At 56.3% G+C, this 20,140-nt stretch overlaps 1 protein-coding gene across 1 annotated transcript; it reads left to right on the top strand.

Moving 5' to 3' along the window:
• The first annotated feature begins 9,395 nt into the window (after positions 1 to 9,395).
• Positions 9,396 to 19,948, top strand: ENTPD2 (ectonucleoside triphosphate diphosphohydrolase 2). Its single transcript, XM_071766399.1, has 9 exons — positions 9,396 to 9,713; positions 14,324 to 14,441; positions 14,945 to 15,095; positions 15,716 to 15,875; positions 15,975 to 16,202; positions 16,954 to 17,220; positions 17,394 to 17,513; positions 18,147 to 18,281; positions 18,816 to 19,948. Exons 1-9 carry the CDS (start codon positions 9,603 to 9,605, stop codon positions 19,014 to 19,016), a joined length of 1,491 nt encoding a protein of 496 aa, XP_071622500.1. The 5' UTR covers positions 9,396 to 9,602; the 3' UTR covers positions 19,017 to 19,948.
• The last annotated feature ends 192 nt before the right edge of the window (positions 19,949 to 20,140 follow it).

The following is a 20,140-nucleotide window of genomic DNA, read 5'->3' as shown; positions in this document are numbered from 1 at the left end:
AATATTTGGTATTGTTTTGCATCCAGTTCAGGCTTTGAAAGCACACTTTCCTTTTTCCCTCTGCTCTATTTAGGACCAGTTGAAACAGAAAAGCCATTTCTAAGTGGCCACGCAGAAAAAGCCCCATCCTGGGCCTCCCACCGTGAGCTTTCTGACATGCTGAAAGCATCCACTTCTTTGGCCTGCCTCCAAAATCTTCATTAGATCTTAAAATCTTCCAAAACCTCCATTACTTCTGAGGCTAAAACACTTTTCAGGGGAGAGCTGGTTCCACAGGCAGATCAGCCCCTGTGTGCCAGAAGCTCTTCTGGGGTCTGGATGCTCCAACCAGCTTGGAGAGAGCTCAGCTGGGTGGGCCAGGGAGATCATAACCAAATAATTTCACCATTTCATAATTAAATATTTAATTCTGATGGCTTAGGAAGAGAGAAAATTGGACTTGGGAGAGACATCCCAGTGCTGATGCTCCTCACCAGTTCAGTCCATTCCAGTGCCTGCTGCTGGGATGAGGGATTGCTGGGCTTGTCCCACAGGGACAGATGAACCCAGCACCCCAGCAGCATCCCTGGCACCCCAACCTCCAGGTCAGCCAGAGGCGTTTGTCTGGTCCTGGTGGAGTTCTTGGAGGGGTCTTTGGGGACAGCTGGATCCCTGCAGCTCTGTGCTCTGCACACCCAGGACACCTGGACATGTCAGCTGTCATTTTGCTTTTCTGACTGAAATCCTGAGGGTTTGTTTTTTTTCTAGCTCAGCCATTTTTCACATTTTCCTCTGATGAGCAGGCTGTTGCACCTCTGCCAACTCTCAGAAAGCCATAAATCTCCCTGGCCTTTCTAAAATCCTGAAATTAGGAGGGAGGGAATATGTTAAAAAAGCATTTTTTTTGTATGCAATGCTTGGAGGAGAGGGCGTTTATTCCTCTCCAGGGTCCTCAGCCTTCATCACCTCCATTGCTCATCTTTCCCCTCCTCTGCTTGCCCTGAGTGGGATCCTGCTCTTACGAAACCCACCGGGCTGTGAAAACCCAAATATTGCAAAACTTTATCTGGTTAAGAAGAAAGGGGAAGCTGTTGGTGCTGTGTTAGTGAGGAGGTTGGGGGCAGCTCACCCAGCAGGATCTGACACTGACCAGAACATCCCAGTTGCTCTGCTGGCAGGGGCTGGGGGGGACACAGCTCCCACCAGGGCTGCTGGGGGACAGTGGGAGCTCTAAGCCTCCCCTGGGGCCCATCTCAGCTTCCTGTGGCTTTTCCAAGGATTTCCACCATTTTTCCAAGGCCCTGAGCTGCTTTTCCTCCTGTCTCTCCGTGGCATTGGTGGCTCCCCCAGCTCACAGGACATTTGCACTGGGACACGGGTCTGCAGGACAGGTCCCAGGTGCCCTGGTCAGGTCTCCAGCTCCCCACTGCTGCAGCTCAGGGTGTTAATGAACACCCCCTAATGATGGACAGGGGGGAGGCAAAGGGGGGGATGCCAAGGGGACACAGGCACTGGTGTGCCAGTTCATGGCACTGCTCCTGGTGACATCTCCAGACACTCTCACTGTGTCTGTGTTCTCACCATTGTCACCATTGTCACTATGTCCCCGCTCACACTGTGACTGCTGTCACCACACCAAACTCTGCTCCCCACCCTGCACACCAACCCCCCCCTTTTCCTCACTCTGTTTCCAGCTCACCAGCAAGGTGCAGAGCAAGGACCCTCTCCATGGGCAGCAAAATCTGTTGGGACTCAGTGATGTCCCCACGTCCACCCGTGCCCCCCATCTGCTCGTGGCAGGAGCATTGTCTGTGCTGGGAGCTGGGAGAGGTGCCTTGTCCTGCAGGAGCCTGGGAAACTCCAGCAGGGGATAAAATTAGCCAGAGCTTTTTATTGCTGGGATTTTATTTTTAAATCGAGTGGAAAACACATCACTTGGGGGAAAATTCAAAAGGTCTGGGCCAGGCTGTGGGATAATGGTCACTGCCACCTGGTTGCTTTGCTTAGAAGTGTCCCAGCCTCGGCCTGAGTGGGCACCCAACCTCCCTGGTGAAGTCCTCACCCATCATGGGCTGCCCAGATGCTCCCAGGGGACCCCAGTGACCCCAGGACACAGAGCTCCTTGCACCAACACGATGGTCCCAGGGGCTGCTGAGAGGAGCCTGAGCTGCAGCAGCCTGGGACAGGGCTCAGAGTTCAGCCCCATGAACTCTGCCTGGTGCTGGGCAGGACATGGGAGCTGTGAGTGACCCCAGGTATGGAATTCTGGCTGAACACCCCCCAGGGACCAGAAGGGACCAGAAGGGACCAGAAGTGTCAGAGCCTGGGCTTGCTCTAATGAGAGACACTCGAAGGATGGCAGAGAGGGAAGCAATGTGCAAACCTGCCTAGGTGGGGGAAGGACATGGGGACAGCCAGGAAGGCTCCTGGCAGCACTCTGGGTCTCCAGCTACCCCTCAGAGGCCAAACAGGCTCCTGCTCAGGGTTCCTGCAGGAAGGCAGAGGTGTGGGAATCCTCCATGGGGGGATGGTTGCTCCACTATGGACATCCATGGGCTGCAGGTGGATGGCTTGATCCCCTTGGCTTCATGGGGGGATGCAAGGAAAGCTGTGCCTGGAGCACCTCCTCCCCCCTGGATGCTGTTCAGCCCTTTTTTTCCTTTTTTTAAACACCTTACCCCAGAGGAACCACCACCTTTGCTGATGCTCTCAGCTTTGAGCAGTGGTGGGTCCATCTTGGAGCCAGCTAGAGCTGGTTGGGTCCAACATGGGGACAGGTTTTGGTGTCTTCTCACTGAAACCACTCCTGCAGACCCCCCCCACTACAAAATCCCTGCCACAGAAACCCAGTGCTGGGTCCCAAGGTCCCCCCAGCAGGAGGAGGAGCAGAGGGTGGATGTGCTGGGATTGGGATGTGGTTGCTCATCCCCACCACAGCTCCCAGCTGGCTGACAGACACCTGAGGACCCCCCAGCTCAGGCAGTTCCCTCAGCACAAGGCACAGGATGAGTTTCAGGAGCCCGACCTCTGCTCTTTGGAAGGGAGAGGAGCAGCTGCTGGACACACCTCTGGCAGGCTCTCTGCACCCCCAGCCTCTGCCAAACTTCACACTCATGCAAAATGCAGTTTTTCAACACTGAGGGTTTAACTTCATCCCTGCCCAAGGACTTAGTGCTGAAAAAAAAATAACAATTCCAGCAGTGGCTGATTTCCCCTGCAGCAGTGCAGTGCTTCCCATCAGCAGCACTTGGAGCCGTGATTGCTCTCCCACCCCACAAAAAATCAAAATCCAGCTGAAGCTGGAAAAAAAGCACTCAACAGCTGCATCCAATTCACCTGCTGAAACCTGAAACAGGGCTGAGCATGAAGGTGGGATGTGTGTTCTTCCCATGCCCTTCCAGCCACAGGCCCAAGCCCAGGGGCACAGAGGAGCACCTGGAGGCTGCACCCACAAAGGAACCCGGGTGTTTTCTTCTCCTTTTGTCCCAGTTACAAAAGCCCAAATGTATCTTCAAAGGGCAGGGTGGTGGCTTAGAGTGAAGCATCTGGAGCCCTGAAAGTCTCAGAGATCCCCCCAGGACAGAGCTGTTCTGCATTTAGATTGGATTTCATGAAGAAATTCTTTGCTGTGAGGGTGCTGAGACCCAGGGTGCCCGGAGAAGCTGTGGTTGCCACATCCCTGGATGTGTTCCAGGCCAGCTTGGAGCAACCTGGGCTGGTGGGAGGTGTCCCTGGGTTGGAACTGCATGAGCTTTTGTTTTCTCCCAGCCCAAAGCTGTCTCACATCCTATGATTCTCCTGGCTCCATCACCTCTGTGACCACTCCAGGCTCAGGAATGTGTTCAACCCGCCGGGTTGGGGGGGATTTTCCTGCTTGTTCTTCTCACCTGCACCATATAACATCTATTATGGGACTGTGGTTCTTCCAAATCTTTGGCATCTGTTAGTGAAGGAGGGAGGCTGGACCTCCTGGGCCTTTTGCCAGCCAGGATGCTCCCCAGGACAGGAGTGACACTGGGTTGTGGATGCACTCGAGGGTGTCCATCCATGCACAGCCCCAGAGATCCCTGTGCAGCATCCAGCTGCTCATAAATCATCCTTGTTTGGGGTGTGTGAAGGAAGAGGAAATGACTGAGGCTCTCGGGGGCTTTTTGATAACTTCACAGCACATTTTCTTTTTCGTACGACAACTCGTGGCACTCCACAGTGGGCTCAGAAGCTCCAGCTGACCCTGAAAGACAGATAAAAGTCCAGCTTTGCAGTTCAATTAAAAAACCAAAAAGTGTAACTGTGAAAATTCCTGCAGCTCACAAACTTTCTTTTTTTTTCAAAATTGAGGAGTTTGGGTTGTCTGACTCCCACTTTTGAGTTTTAGGACATTTGAGAAAATACTCTAAAGAGAACACATCGTGGGTTTCCCTCCTCCCACCCAGCAGGTCTAGGGAAAGATGAACCCTCAGGGGCTCTACAGAGCCTGTAGGATGTGACCCCAGGGCCCTGCATCCCAGCACCCTTCCACCATGGCCCCAGTGTGCAGCCAACAGGATCCCTGTGCCCTGCTGGGATCTGGGATCTGCAGCCTCACACCAGGAGCCTGGGAAGCAGCTCCCGGGTCACTGAGGTTTGGGATGTCCCCAGACAGCAGCTCGAGGTGTGAGCACCCCATGGGGAGGCACCTCCCTGCCCTTTGCCCCCTCCTGGCCTGGCTGCTGGGAGAAACCAGTGGGGTTTTTCCATAGAAACTGCCTATCTCCTGGCTGATCCCTGCCCTCTGCCCCCTCCTGGCCTGGCTGCTGGGAGAAACCAGTGGGGTTTCTCCAGAGAAAATGGCTATCTCCTGGCTGATCCCTGCCCATGGCCCCCCTGGGCTGGCACTGCAGAGAAGCTGCCCTGGGAAACTGGAGAGAGAAAAGGTTTTTAGGAAGTAAGGCAAGGAAAGGGAATTGTGCTTGGGTTTGATGTTCCTTCCAGGAAAGCATCCTTGCCAGAATGGGGATTACAGCCCTGGGTACACTGGGGCCCTTCCAGTCACAGAGCACTTCAGTGTCCATGGAAGAAAAACCTTGAACCCTGGCAGGAGAGGGTGCTGAGAGGTTTCCCAGTACCCTGTGCAATTATGGGAATTCTCCACTCAGGACACGGGGGAGCCCAGATGCCCAAGTGCTTTGGATGGAGCAGGATTCAGCCTGCCTGGCAGTCCCTGGGCAGGGACAGCTCTGGGCACATGGGGTGGCTGCACCCTCTGGAAAATCCAGCTGGTTTCTGTGCCCAGAGCCAGGGAGAGCTGCACATGGCCCTGGGGACAGGGGACAGGTGACAACTTCTCCACCTGGCTGTGTGTCCAGTGCTGCTCCCAAGAAGGACTGGGATTGGGGTGGGGGTTGGGATTGAGAGCATGGCTGGGGGTTCTCCCTCCTGTGAACCACAGCCTGTGAGCAGCCTCAGCCCAGCCCTGACCCCTGCTTCACACAGATGGGTTTTGTGTCCCTGCTGGGGACACCTTTGTGTACCCCATGGTCCCCAATGTCCCTGCTGCCTGCCACAGGGACAGTGCTGCCCTCCAGCCCCTCTCTCTGCCTGATGCTCCTTGTCCTGTCTCTGCAGAGTAACCACAGCACCCACTGCCCTCCTGGGCACCCTCAGGAGCAGGTCAGGAGCACCCTGGGGCTCCCATCAGGGAGTGTTTTGTTCTAGCAGCTTGAGTGCATTGTGAGAGCACTTGTGCATTGCTCATGGCTCGCCCACGCTGGTGGCTCATCCTAATCCCAAGATTATTGAATGCTCCTGGATCCATCTCCCCTGCACTTGCTGTTGCCTGGGGAACTTGCAGATTGGAGCTTAAAACCCTGTCCCTAATCCCTCCCTTTGGACCTCAGCCTGTTGCAGTGTCTCCAGGCTCATTCCGTTCCTCCTGTTGTTTCCAAGTCACAGACACGGAGCTGCAGCACTCCCAGATGTGCCACCCACCAGTGCTCCCAGATGTGCTCATCCATGTTGAATAACCTTGAGAACCTCCAGCACCAGCAACCCCCCCACCACCTCCCAGCAACAAATCCCTTCTGTCCCAGTTTCTCCACTGGTTCAGCCCAGGCAGTGCTGGTGCAGGTGGCCCCACAGCAGATGTTTGTGTTGGAAGAGGTGGCTCAGAGAAGCCTCTGTCCTTTGTCCTGGAAAGTGCCTCTCCCACACTGCTGGGTTATTCCTCACCCACCTCTTTGTCCCCAGTGAATATTTCTCCCATGGTGGGGATGGCAGGGACAGAGATTCCACAGGACCTGCCTGAATATTCTGGGGAGCCTGTGCCTCTCCTGGAAGGGGGGCGAAAGCCCTGTCTGCCCTGCCCTGCTGACCTGCTCAGTGCCCACGATTTCTTCAAGGGATGTGGGAATACACACCAAGAGCCTGCAGGTCCCTTTCAGCTCTTTCAGCTTCACCTGGCACCAGGCTCCCAGTGCTCTCCCAGGTGAGTGGCAGCACCAATGTGGCTGGGATCTGGGGCTCCAGACCAGGATGCCCTTTGCCTGTGACATTGCTCTGCCCATCTGTGCCCCCGTGCCTTGCCACATCTCCCAGGTACACCTGGTTCTTCTCTGCCTTGGCCCATGACAGAGGTGACACCTCCCCACAGGCTGTAAGATACAAGATTGGCATTAAATCATGGGGAACTCCTGGCTCACAGCAAACCCTCTCTCTTCATCTGGTTGATTATACGGTTATCTGAGGTTCCCATAAATGTCTGGTGATGCTGAGGGCTTCTGTCCCTCCTGTTATCAAATCAGGCCCCCTAAAATTTCACCGTGTCCCTGGGGATGCCCCGATAGGATGGAGGGACTGAGAGCAGCCCTGCAAAGAAAAGCTTCAGGACGCTGGTGGATGAAAAGCTGGACATCAGCTGGCAATGTGTGCCCAGAAATGGTGTCCTGGGCTGCAGCACCCACAGCATGACCAGCAGGGACCCCTCTGGTGAGACCCCCTGCAGTGCTGGCTCCAGCTCTGGGATCCCCAACACCAGAGGGACACAGAACTGTTTGGGTTGAGTCCAGAGATGTGCAGAGGATGGAGCGAGGGCTCTCCTGGTGCTGTAGGAAGGACAGAGCAGGTTCCTTTGCCTGAGGAAACCAGGGACATGTCATTTTTGGATGCCAAGCAGCACAAGGCTGGCACAGATGGCTGCTTCAGTGCAGGATTCTGCTCCCTCCCTGGGGATATGGATGGGTTCTCCCCGTGAGGGGCTGGGGCTGCCTGCATCGTGTAGGCAGAGGCACTGCCTGCTCTGTCCTGCTCTGTCCTGCTGCCCACACTGCTGCTGCCTTCTCTGACAAGAGATGACAAGAAATTTATCCCCTTGCTGGGGACTGCCAGCTCCTGACCCTGGCTGGGCTGCTCTCAGGGCAGTGCTGGCACACTCCCCCCCTCAACGCACCCTCACTGGCTGCAGAGGGTTTCACGTGGCTGTCATTCCCCTTGTGTGGCTGGGAGTGTTTCCAGTGTGTCCCAGCTCTCCGTGCTCTTTCTTGGAGTTTGATTCTCCTGGGAGACCCAGGCTCAGCCAGGGATGGGCACGGGATCATGCAGACATGGGCTCAACCCCCTCTGCCCCTTGGGACCAAATGTGACTGTGTGCAGAGTGGGAAGGGATGGAAACCCCCAGCTCCTGATCACAGATGTGCAGCCTGGGAATAAGATGGACAAGCCTGCACCACACACATCTCCACTCAGATCCCAGGAGGGTCCCACCACACCGAGGAACCTCCTGCAGAAAGGGCCTCACTGTGAAGTCCCCAAAAGCAACACAATAATTAGGAGCAAGGGATCACCCCTGCCCCCACAAGGGTGTCCCAGCCTGTCTTTGATCACTGCCATCTGGAAAAGAGATTTTTGGTGCCTTTTTGATCTCTTTAAGAACTCTTCTCACTGTTTGTCCAGTCACAGAGAAACAGGCTTGGCAGCTATTAAGAAAGGGATTATAAATGCAATCCAAGGAAGATCTGTCTGCTTATGTTAATGTTAACCCTGCTGCAGTTGCCCCTGTGAGGGCTGCAGATAAGCACCACAGAAACATTCAGCAGATGAGGAGGGTGCAAGGAGAATCAGGCATAGGCAGGAATTTCCCTGTGGAAACTTGAGCTGAGCCTTACAGTCAGCAGGGATGCAGGAGGGCAGAGAAAATGATGCTCTGCCAACACTCAGGGACAAGCATCTGGTTTCCTGTGTTATTAGCAGCAGAAGCAGCAAAGGGAATAGTTTTTTTCACATAAATTAGCATATTAATGTATTGGAGTTGACCTCCTGGTTTTCCAGAGGTTAAATGCTTAATTAATTACAGAAATGGACACACCTGCAAACAATCCCAGGTCCTGTGGGATGCTCTGTGCTGCAGTGATGGACACCAGCTGTGTGAGGGTCACTTGCTGTGCTCCTATTTAGTCATTTTCTTCCCCAAACTCTGCTGGTCATAGCTCTAGGGGACAACTCCGGGGTTCATCCCTGGCCATCACCTTCAGCAGCAAGTGAGGACCAAGGGCCCTGAGCACAGGTTGGGCCCCTGGGGCACCTCTGTGTGCAGACCCCCCAGTGATGGGCAGGAAGCCCTGCAGAAACCTCACTGCTGGTGCTGGTGGACTTACAGGGCACTTGAGAGCATGAGAAACAGCAGCTTCTTGCAAAAAAAAAAAAAAAAAAATCAGAAATAGGTCAGGCAGTGAGGAGCTGAAGTGTGACCCCCAGCCTGCAACCCATCCAGGCCGGAAGCTGCATCCTCTGTCAGCCTCCTCTCCTTGGTTGTTTCCTTGTTTATTATTTTGTTTTATCCCACTGTGTCAGCAAGCTCCAAATGTCCTTTTCAGAGCCAGGGGCCCAACCTTCCTTGGCTCGCTGCTCCATGTGGAGACACATTGCATTATTCACTTGTGAGCATACGAAAAACAGTCCCAGTATCTCTCTGGGCTCCTCAGGGCTGTCACAAACTCCTTGTCACGATTAAAAGCAGTAACAAACGTGTGGCTGTTAAGTGTAGTAGGTGAGGAAGTTTCTCAGGGCTTTTCTGTCCCTCAGGGTGCTCTCACCTCCACCAAACCCACCTTTGGGCTGAGTCCTGGGGCAGGGGCGATGCCTTCTGGGGGAGAAGGATGGGGCTGAGCCCTGGGTAAAGGACAGTGCCTGGAGGGGGGAGCAGATGGGACTGATCCAAAGGATATGGACCAGGAAGAAGGGAGAAGGTGGGGCTGAGCCCCAAGGAAAGGGTGATGCCTGGGGCAGGGAGGGACAGGGCCGGGCCCGGGGCGAGGGTCACACTCGGGGGGGCGGGATGGGGCTGAGTCCTGGGTCAAGGATTATTCCGGGAAGGGGGGGGGGGGAAGGTGTAAATGGGGCCGATCCTGGCGTAGCGGTGATGGGTGATGCCCCAGGGCTGGAGATGGGGCAGGGAGGGGGCAGGACGGAGCCCGGAGCAGCACAGCCCCCCCCGCAGCTCGGCAGAGCCCGGTGTCCCGCCCGGGTGGGCCGGGGCTGCGGTGACTCAGCCGGGAGAGGCGGGAGAGGAGGAGGAGGCGGCGGGGGAGGAGGAGCAGCGGGAGCCGCCGCAGCCGCCGCGGAGCCGCTTACCTGCCCCGTTCGTCCCTGCCATGGCCCGTCGGGTCGCCGCCATCCTCCTGCTCCTCGCCCTCGGCTGCCTCCTGGGCATCCTCCTGCTCTGCCTGGGCTCCGGGGACACGCGGGGACCGCCGGGTTTCAAGGTGAGCGGGGTCGGGACACGGGGCACGGAGGGGACTGAGACAGCGGGCCCCGGGGATGCCGGGGTACCGAGGCCGGGGGAGCAGCAATGGGACCCCCGATCTGCTGTTTGCCCGGGGCGGGAGGGGCTCCGGCTTCCAGGGCATCCTCAGAGCCACGGCAGGGCGGAGGGGCCGGGCTGCGCAGAGCTGAGGGGCGGGAGAAACCCCCGCCGGGCTCCGCAGAGCCGGGGATGCCCTGGTCCCAGGGGACCCCCGGCCACCCACGTCCAGCACCTCAGACCTGAGCTTTGAGAGAGGGGTCTGCTGGACACCCTAAAAATTAGCGGGATGTGGCTCTGCTGCCGCTCTGCCCGGGGCCAGGGCATCCCCTCCCCACCCCAGCATCATCTCTGCCCCTGGGCTGTGGCTGCATCGCCAGAGCCAGAGAAGCTGGACCAGAAATGCACTTCCCCGTGAGAACAAGCTTCTTTTTTGTGTTCTTTTCCATTGTAAATTCAGATGCTGAAAGACGTTCCCAACCAATTTCTTGTTGGCTGAGTCTCCCTCTTTCACAGCTCAAGTCTTTTGTTTTAAAAAAAGTTTTCCTTTTTTTTTTTTTTTTTTTTTTTTGGTGGCAGATTGAGCTATTCCTTGGGGAGCAGGCTCTCATCCTGGAAAATGGTTCATCCAAAACCCCCTTTTTCTCATCCTAAGCAATTTACATGGAAACTTTCTGAGCCAGCTTTACTGCCAAATGTGTTGCCTTCTCTCTGGGCTTGTCAGATGCAACAGAGATGAGGTTGAGAGATTGGATTGGCTTAGCCAAGATGATCCTCACCTGCTATTCATCAAACTAGCAATGTTTAACTCTTTCCCTGTGACACCTTTCTTTGCCACCCATTGCCACATGCTGAGGCTTAACGAGCAGTGCCCACAGTTGGTTTCAAAACAGATTTTGTCTGTTTTGTATTAGGTGCATTGGTGCTGAGCCCTATCTGCAGCACTTGAGCCATCCTAGGAAGCCTTTTCTGCTCCTGGTTCCAAGCTGAAGCTTTGCTTTAAGTCAGGTGTATTGCCAGAATTTTAATTTTTGAGTTTTTTCATCCTTTTTCTCTCTCTGGATGGTAGCACCTTCCAGTCTGCAGAAAGCACTGTACTTTGGGGCCAAGCATCCCTGAACAACCACCTGGACCTGTCCCCACCCTGTCCAGCCTGGGACTTGGCATCTTGCACTATTCCTGGATGTGCTACACACAAGTGAAGCCCAGCATGCTGCATGCAGTGAAGCCCTGCCTGCCAGAGCTCACCACTGATGGTGATGGGTTTTGCTTTTGAGACTTGTTTTGGGGATGAAAAGCTTTATCCCAATCTAACTCAGCCCAGAATGTGCAGGCATCATTTAGAGGGTGGACCTGCTGTAGGGGACCCTGGACATGTCCTTGTCACTCACCTGGGCAAGACATGGTCCTTGCTGGCTTGGTCCGTGTTGGCAGCAGCTGCTGGGTGCCAGCACTGCTCACTGCTGAGCTCCATGTCTTCCCTTTTGACCTCTTTTCCTTGGAGTATAGCCCTAAAAATACTCCAGATCTATTATCCTGCTATCAAAGGGACTGATCCTGGGAGTGGGGTGTTCCCCTTCCCCTGATGGTCCACAGTAGGGCTTTTGGCACCACTGCTGTTGGTTGTTGTCTTCTTTTGACAACGATTTTTCCTTCTTTTGCCAAACGTCTTCACTGGCTGTTACAATGCCTGATGGGCTCCTCCCCTGCAAGCTGTCCCTGCAAGGGAGCTGCAGGTGTTGCAGGGGTAGGAAACCTGTCATAACCCCCCAAAAACCCACAGGTCTCCCTGTCCTTGAGGGAGTTGTGGGGCTGGGCTGGTCCTGTACTGCCCCTCGGGGCTATCCAGAGGGTCTGTGGGGTGTGGGCTGGTGCATGGCCCAGGCTGCAGTGAGCTGGGCAGTTCTCAGTGTCCCCTGATTCCTCTCCTCAGCTGTGGGACACGGCTGGGCAGAGCCATGGACACCTGAGCCCTAATCGTGTCTTCACTGCCCTGGGGACACTGGGGACATCTGCACCCTCTGCATCCCTTCCTCAGCATCTTCAGGACTGAGCATCCCTGGCTTGGTGGGACAGCCCCCAGGTGGCACAGGGATACTGGGGCCACATCAGGGACCTGTATGTCCCCAAACCCCATCACCGGGAGCTGATGAGGGGTCCTGTTGTTAGAAAAACCTGTAATCTGGAAAAACTGTGGGGACTGTCCCACTGGCTGGTGACAGGGTCATGGACACGTGTGCAGGGTCCTGCCAAGCTCCAGGGTGTCAGGCACTGAATGTGCTGAGGAGGATGAGAGGGATGACAGGAGCCAGGCCCTGGCGTGAGGGTGCATTAGGGCATCCTTGTGTCCCTCCAGCCCTTGTTCCCAGCTTGCTCTTTGGCAGGCACAGGACGCCTCAACTGAAAGAGCTGTGAGCAGTGCTTACACTGCAGATTGCTAATGGGATGGGCTTTCAGCCCAGTCTTTCCCTCTCCAGGCTTCCCATCTGCAGGGGCCCTGCAGACAACCTGCCAGGGTCCCCTGTGCAGCTCTGCTGCCCCGACACAGGGACTGGGACAGGGACAGGAGCTGGGACAGGCACTGGCACCATCGCAGCCCCATCTCCAATTCCCACGGAGGTGCTGGAGCTCTGTGTGCACCTCTGGGTCTGGAGGAGGACACAGGAGGGCACTTAATCCCTGGGGGACCTTCTTGGCTTTGGGGTCAGCCTCAGCCCCTTCCTCTGCACACTCCTGTGCTCACAGCCAGCAGCACCACTGTGGGGGATGGCTTCTCCACAGGGATGGGCTGGGGTACAAAACCCTGCACCCTGGGAATGGGGCAGAGAGGCTGCTGTGGGGCCATGGCAGCTCCCCTGATGATGGAGCAGCCAGGAGCTGCCATGGTGCTGGTGCTGGTGCTGGCTGGGCGCCGGGCACTCCCCGGGCTGTCAGCACCCACCAGGCTGTGCTGGTCCTGTTGCCACATGTTGTTACCTCAGCTGGGCCAGAACACTGCAACCTCTGCTGCTGGGGCCAGGCAAAGGATCTCCTGGGGCCCTGACCCACAAATCCTGGGCTGCTGCCTCCTTTGCCAGCCTGCACTGGGGTGTAATGAGCTCTGCCACTGGAACACCAGGATCCCAGGGAGAGATGCCCACTCCAACCTGGAGGTGTTGGCAGCAAAGGGCACCAGGGCGTGCCTGTGGGGTTCTGCAGCCTGCCCTGGCCATGTCACTGTCACCCCAAAAACACCCCCTCTGTGCAGACCTTGATCTGGATGGTGTGGGGGGGGTGGTTGGTGCCACCTTTTCCTGTGGGTTGCCCTGTGCAGGAGGCAGAGCTGCAGCTGCAGCCTCCTGTGCTGCAACTCGTCAGGCTGGAGCAGGCAGCATGCCCATGCACACCCACCTAGTGCATGTACACACAGACACACGTGCACACAAACACACGAGAACACTTATGAGCGTGCCCCCTACACACATGCACCCACTCACATGTACACCTCCACGCCTCAATTTGCACACGTGTGCCTGTGTCTGTGCACACACACCCTCACGTGCACACCTGCAGGCACACACACCACTTTCACATGTGTGCTTGCACAAGCCTACACGTGCACCCTGGTGCCAGCTTTCCATGGGGCTGGGCACAGCTTGAGCCAGCCCTAGAGAAGGCAAGAAGAAATCCCCCAAACTGGGATTCCCCCAGCACAGGCACATGGGGTTCTTGTGCCCACCCTGGATCCAAACAGGTGTCAGAACTCACATGGCCACATCCCTGTGGGGTGGGTTTGGTGTCCCCAGTGTTGCTCTTCCCAGTGTTATTTCTGTGGCCACCCGGGCTGGAGCCCACTCTGTGGGAGAGGGATGGGGACACCCAGCAGGCAGGGCTGGGATGGGTCTCTGTGCTGGGCAGGGACAGGAGCTGCTTGCCACAGCCAGGGGCTCTGCCAGGAGCAGGCAGGGCCAGCAGAGCCTGTGAACCAGGCAGGATTAAGTCTTAAATGCTTTTACACCACTGATGCTCAACTGCTCCCCAGCTCCCACCCCAAGCCCGCAGCCTCCTCGGACAGCAAAGCTGAAGGCAGAACAGGCGACCCCTCCCTGGGTGCTGGGTAACCTTGTTTGGCAGGAAGGAGTGAGGATATTTATAGCCAGAGAATGGCCTCACCATACAAGGGCAGGAGGGACGGGGTGCCTGGCTGCCCTTCTTTGGCGAGGCATCCCCGAGAAGCTGCTCCCAGGTGTCACCCCCGGCACAGCTCAGCACAAATCTGGGGAGATGGGAGCAAGTGGGGTTGGGGGAGACACCCTCACACTCTGTGAGACAAAGGGATCCCTGTGCCAAGCAGTGTCCTGGGGTTGCCAGTAATCCCACCTAGGAGAGTGCCCGATTCCAGGCCTGTGCTGGGCAAGCAGATGTGGCAGGAGCTGAGCCACCCACCTGCCAGACGATGCTCCTGAAGCTGCCGGACAGGGCAGGGTGGGGGGCACAGGGGGTGGGTGAGCCTCAGTGCCTTCCCACGGGGTGGTCTGGGACAATTTAAGGGTCTCCTGCCCCCTGACCTGACCTGCTGCCTCCCCCCTGCAGTTTGGCATCGTGCTGGATGCTGGGTCCTCCCACACAGCCATGTTCATCTACAAGTGGCCTGCGGACAAGGAGAACGACACCGGGGTGGTCAGCGAGCACAGCATGTGTGATGTGGAGGGTAAGGGCTGCTCAATCCCACGGGCTGGTGACAGGGTCTGTCATGTCCCTTTGGGGCAGGGTACCGTGATAGAAGCCCCTGCCATGCCCACCTAGCTCCCTCCCTGTGTATTCACCAGCACAGTGAGGTATTGGAAGGGGTCTGGTTCTGCTCTCAAAAATCTTCCCATCTCCCCCCAGAACTTGCAGCTCTGCACACCTGCGGTTTCTCTTTTTCTGCCAGGGCACACTTCAGCTCTCTCTGCTCAGCGAGGAGTGAGGGGGGAGTTTCCCACTCCCCATTTAAGCATCCTTACCTTGGCTGTTAGCCAGCGAGGGGTGTGGCATGGACAGGGAGATGTGGCTGGATTCTGGGTGGCTCCACAACCAAAGGAATCTGCAGCACCTGCCTTTTGACCGGGCTGAGAGGGGCACAGCTGCCCACCCAGCATCTCCCCACCCAGCATCTCCCCACCCAGCATCTCCCCACCACCCCCAGGGAGCAATGCGGTTTCCTCTCTGCAGGTCCTGGCATTTCCAGCTACAGCTCCAACCCTTCAGCTGCCGGCACAAGCCTGGAGCCCTGCCTGAACCAGGCCCTGGGAGATGTGCCCAAGGAGAAGCAGGCAGGGACCCCGCTCTACCTGGGTGCCACGGCTGGCATGCGCCTGCTCAAGTGAGTGCTCGCTCCAGCTGTGCCAGCTGCCTGGCCTCAAACACTGCCAGGGGCCCTGACGTGCCACCCTGCCATCTCACCACCCATGGAGATGGTGAAGGACAGCCACAAAGGTCCCCTTTGCCAGGCAAAGCACCTAACCCTGCCAGCTCCGTGCCCCTTGCAGGGGACCTCCTGCTTTTCAGAGCAGGGAGATGCTCCGGGGTACATCCCTGCCTGAAAAGGGGCTGGCATGGAGCCAACTCCAGGGTAACCCAGGCAGCTTTTTTGGCCAGTTAAGAGGGAAGTCCCCATGCACCCATTGCCAGTCTGATGGGATGCAGTGAGAATAATTACCCTCTGGAAACCACACAGAGGAGGAAGTCATGTCTCCTCACCCAGCCCTGGGGTACGGCTCAGGAGGAGGGAGCACACCCCCATCCCTGCCTCCCAACACCTTCTCCAGCAGAGACAAGGGCAATTAGCTGGTTTTTTGGGGGGACAGCCCTACAGTTACCCTGGCAAGGACCCAAGTTGCCTCCTGACCTGTGTGCTGTGGCAGATCCAGGCCGCTGGGGCTGTGGGGGCAGCGAGGGCTCCGCTCGTGGCCCTCCAGCCCAGCCCTGCCACTCTGCCCACAGCATCACCAACCTGCAGGCTTCAGATGCTGTCCTCAGAGCTGTGGCAGCCACGCTGAAGTCCTACCCCTTCGATTTCCGGGGTGCAAAGATCCTGTCGGGGGAAGAAGAAGGAGTCTTTGGCTGGGTGACTGCAAACTACCTCCTGGAGAACTTCATCAAGGTGGGCAGGGGAGCGTGGTACCTGCTGGGGAGGGCTGAGTGGCCAGGCTGTCCTGCAGCTCTTCACATCCTGATGTCTGCTCTTGTCTGTCGTGTTCAGCGTGGGTGGCTCGGGGAATGGATCCAGCCCCAGAAGAAGACTCTGGGGGCCATGGACTTTGGAGGTGCTTCCACACAGATCACCTTTGAAACTAAGGACACCATCGAAGATCCCAGGAACGAGGTGATGCTGAAGCTGTATGGCCAGGAGTACAAAGTGTACACCCACAGCTTCCTCTGCTACGGAAGGGACCAGGTCCTCAGGAGGCTGCTCTCAAAGCTCCTCCAGGTACCAGTATCTGGGTGGCAGAGATGCTGCCTGTCATCACCTCGTGCTTGCCCACTCACTCGGGTGTTTAGAGAGGGGGGTGCCCCAGCTCTGTTTCTAGGAACCTCTTCCAGCCGACCCGGGTTTTTCCCCCAGCCCTCTCCAGTGGTCCCAGAGCTTCCTCCCACCCTCTCCATAAGGTGTTGCACCCCTCAGTCAGAGCCATGATGTCCTAAGTGATCTCACCATGCTTATGGCAACTGCCAACTCTGTAACCCCCAAGCTGCCCAAGCTCCTTCACACCTCTTCAGCAGGGAAGTGGGGACAGGCAAGTCATGGTCTCAAGAGGGCATGGTCTCAAATTATGCCAAGGGAGGTTTAGGTTGGATAGAGCCAGGGGGGGGTTGGGCTCTTTTCCCAGGCAACTCTCAGCAAGACAAGAGGGCACAAGAGGTCTCAAGTTGTGCCAGGGGAGGTTTAGGTTGGACATGAGAAAGAATTTCTTTAGGGAGAGGGTGCTCAGCCATTGGAATGGGCTGCCCAGGGAAGGGGTGGATTCTCCATCCCTGGAGATATTTCAAAAGAGCCTGGATGTGGCACTCAGTGCCATGGGCTGGGAACCACGGGGGGAGTGGATCAAGGGTTGGACTTGATGAGCTCTGAGGTCCCTTCCAACCCAGCTGATCCTATGACTCTGATTCTGTGGTCATGGTGCCAGCCCTGCCAGGGCTACAGCATGCTTCACGTGTCCCTTCTGCTGCTTCTCTGTAAGGCTGAGAGCTACAAAGCAACTGTCTCCCATCCCTGCTGGCCCACTGACTACCGCAAGAGCCTGGTGCTGAGCAACATCTACGACAGCCCCTGCACGGAGAAGGAGAGGCCCAGCCTTGCCCTCAACAGCACCGTCACCGTGGTTGGCACCGGGAACGGGAGCCTCTGCGCTCTCTATGTCAAAAAACTCTTTGACTTCACCTCCTGCTCCTTTTCCCGCTGCTCCTTTGATGGCATTTTCCAACCAGAGGTTTCAGGAAACTTCATTGTAAGTGCTGGTACAGAGCAGGCTGGTGGCCTGGCCCTGGGCACCAGCATCATCTGGTGGCAAAGCCAGAGCTCCAGCTCTGCAAGGGCAGGGGCTTGTGCCCACCATGGCTGTTCATGAGGAGGTGGGTTGCTGCCAGCCTGTCCCACAGCTGCCTCCTTTTCCTCCACCAGGCCTTCTCTGCCTTCTTCTATACACTTGATTTCATCCAGACAGTGATGGGGATACCTGTGCGCTTGCCTGGTGACCTGAGAGATGCTACCAAGACCATCTGTGCCATGAGCTGGAATGAGGTGGGCTCCTTGGGTACAGCAGGGTGGAGAGGACTGCTCTTTGTGGGCATCACCTGGCCTCTAGAGCAGCCCTGTGAGGAGGCAAGGGTGTCCTGGCACCCATGGAGCAGGGTGAGGGTGGGTAATGGCTCCCACATGGGACGAAGAGAGGCTCAAATGGGCATGGGCCAGAGCTTCAGGCCCATGGGGCTGTTCAGCCTGGAGAAGAGGAGGCTCAGGGGAGACCTCATCACTCTCTCCAACTCCCTGAAAGGAGGTTGGAGCCAGGGGGGGGTTGGGCTCTTTTCCCAGGCAACTCTCAGCAAGACAAGAGGGCACAAGAGGTCTCAAGTTGTGCCAGGGGAGGTTTAGGTTGGACATGAGAAAGAATTTCTTTAGGGAGAGGGTGATCAGCCATTGGAATGGGCTGCCCAGGGAAGGGGTGGATTCTCCATCCCTGGAGATATTTCAAAAGAGCCTGGACGTGGCACTCAGTGCCATGGGCTGGGAACCACGGGGGGAGTGGATCAAGGGTTTGACTTGATGAGCTCTGAGGTCCCTTCCAACCCAGCCCATTCTATGATTCTATAAAAATGAAGCTTGGACTCTGTTGGCTTGACCTCTTTTCTCTCTCCCTCTGTGCATCCCACTCAGCTGCTCCAGAAAGCCCCCAAACTGGAGAAGAGACTGCCGGATTACTGTGCTGTCAGCACATTCGTTTATTTGCTCACCACCAAAGGCTACAACTTCAACAACCATTCCTTTCCCAACATTGCCTTTCAGAAGAAGGTGGGCAACACCAGAGAACATATTCATACCATGGTATCTTCCTGAAGTTAGGCCAAAAAGCCCTGCAGGAGAGATGATACCACACCAAGCCAAGCAATGTGAGGGAAGATTTCAGGGAAGAGAGGCAGGATGGGACTCCCAGTTTTGGGGTGGATCTTCTGGGAGATGGAAAAAAAAAATGGGCTGGCTGAACTGTATTGATGGACTCAGGTCCTCAAGACACTGGGCACCTGAAACAACCCTTTGCTCAGGTTTGTTGGAAAGTTAACTCAGGGCAGGATCCCAAGTGCCCTCGGATGGGCAGTGAAATCAAGACTGGCCTGAGCTGAGGAGATGCTGCTCCCATCAGGTGAGCCCAGCTCAGCACAGGATTGTCCCTGGTTTGTTCCTGAGCTGTCTGGATATGTGGGTGAGCGAGGGTTCAGGGTGCTGGGGACTCCCCCCCACTCCTCCCATGGGCTTACACTGATCTCTGGAAGGTCTCTTGATGCCAGTGGTGATGAGGGTGGTGACCATTCTGTGCTGTTCCCACAGGCAGGAGAAACCTCCATTGGCTGGGCACTGGGCTACATGCTGAACCTCACCAACATGATCCCAGCAGAGAAGCCTTCTTCCCACAAAAGTATGTTGTACAACTACTGGGTCATCCTCATCCTGCTCTTTGTCTTCACCACTCTGACATCTCTGGTGACTGCCGTCTGCCTGCTCCGGCGCAGCAAGTCCAGTGCAATCTGATGGCAGAGGGACAAGGTTGGGCCTTGTCTGCAGGACCCAGCACCATCATCCCTCCTGCTGGAGTCTCCATCACCTCAACGCTTGGGATGCAGCAAGTGCTCACAGATGTTTTTTCTCCGATACCCGATGCTGCCGGTCCCAAAAGGAAAAGCTGTCCCTTTCTGCCCTCCCCTTGCTTTCCAGCTGCAGGAAGGGGAGGCAGAAGAGGACTGCAGGCCCTGCAGAAGGATGGCTGAGGGTTTCCCAATGCTGCTCAGGGGCAGAGCCCAGAGCAGGCTCGGGATTCAGACATCCAGACCTGGGGCATCTTTCTGTCACCAGGCCTGGGCTGGACTGGGCAAGTCCAGATATCAGCACCATTTATTCTCATGTGCACGAGGTAGGTGGGGAGAATTACTTAAGCTTAGCCCTTATAGCTGACCTCTCTAGCCTGTCCCTGGAGTGCCAGCCCTGCCTCCTGGGAGTGCTGGCCATCAATCACCCAGAGCCCATGCTGGCTTTCTGGCTGATGCAAAAACCCCACTGACCTTCTTGAGGGCCACATCTTACCCTGGACTTCCACCAGTATGGGGGCTTTGGGTAGGGGCTTAGCAACAACCAGACATGGGGAGCAGGCAACTTCCCAGGTCACATTTCATCAGCCAGACGTGGTGCCTTCCCAATTCCTGTGGATCCTCAGCCTGATCTGCCTTTGTCACAGCCTGAACCTCCTCTACCCTGACACAAAAAGTCCCCATGGGCCCCTGGTGCATGGCTATGCCAGCTTTAGAGCATGAGCCCTGCATCACCCTGTGCCTGGCACCTGGGAGGATGTGCCTTGATTTCCAATTGAACAAGAGAAGGGACGTACAAACATATAGAAGGTTTGGTTTTGGTTGGGTTGGGTTTTTTTTTTTTTTTTTTTTGGTAATCAGAAATAAATTTTTGTAACCACTCCTATGGTTTTGTGCCTCTTGAACAGCAAGAGGCTGGTTGAGCCTGGCTGTCCCACAGGGGTAGAGCCATTTACAGGTTCTACTCAGATATAACCACAGGCTCTGCCCAGAGGTCTCAGTCCCTTGCAGCCTGCCCTGTCCTGAGACACCATCATGGCTTTGTATGCTCTACCAGCCCAGAGAAACTGC

Source organism: Heliangelus exortis, chromosome 22 (genome assembly GCF_036169615.1).
Source record: "Heliangelus exortis chromosome 22, bHelExo1.hap1, whole genome shotgun sequence".
Classification (NCBI taxonomy): domain Eukaryota; kingdom Metazoa; phylum Chordata; class Aves; order Apodiformes; family Trochilidae; genus Heliangelus; species Heliangelus exortis.
The sequence above is the reverse complement of the archived record's forward strand: the minus strand, read 5'-3'. Positions and strand labels throughout refer to the sequence as shown.

What these genes read in the sequence shown, in the direction of transcription:
- ENTPD2 (XM_071766399.1), top strand. Translation starts at nt 9,603, where the DNA reads ATGGCCCGTCGGGTCGCCGCCATCCTCCTGCTCCTCGCCCTCGGCTGC. An exon ending in GCTGGCATGCGCCTGCTCAA is followed by an intron (nt 15,096 to 15,715) that starts GTGAGTGCTCGC and finishes CTCTGCCCACAG; the next exon opens with CATCACCAACCTGCAGGCTT. An exon ending in TGCTCTCAAAGCTCCTCCAG is followed by an intron (nt 16,203 to 16,953) that starts GTACCAGTATCT and finishes CTTCTCTGTAAG; the next exon opens with GCTGAGAGCTACAAAGCAAC.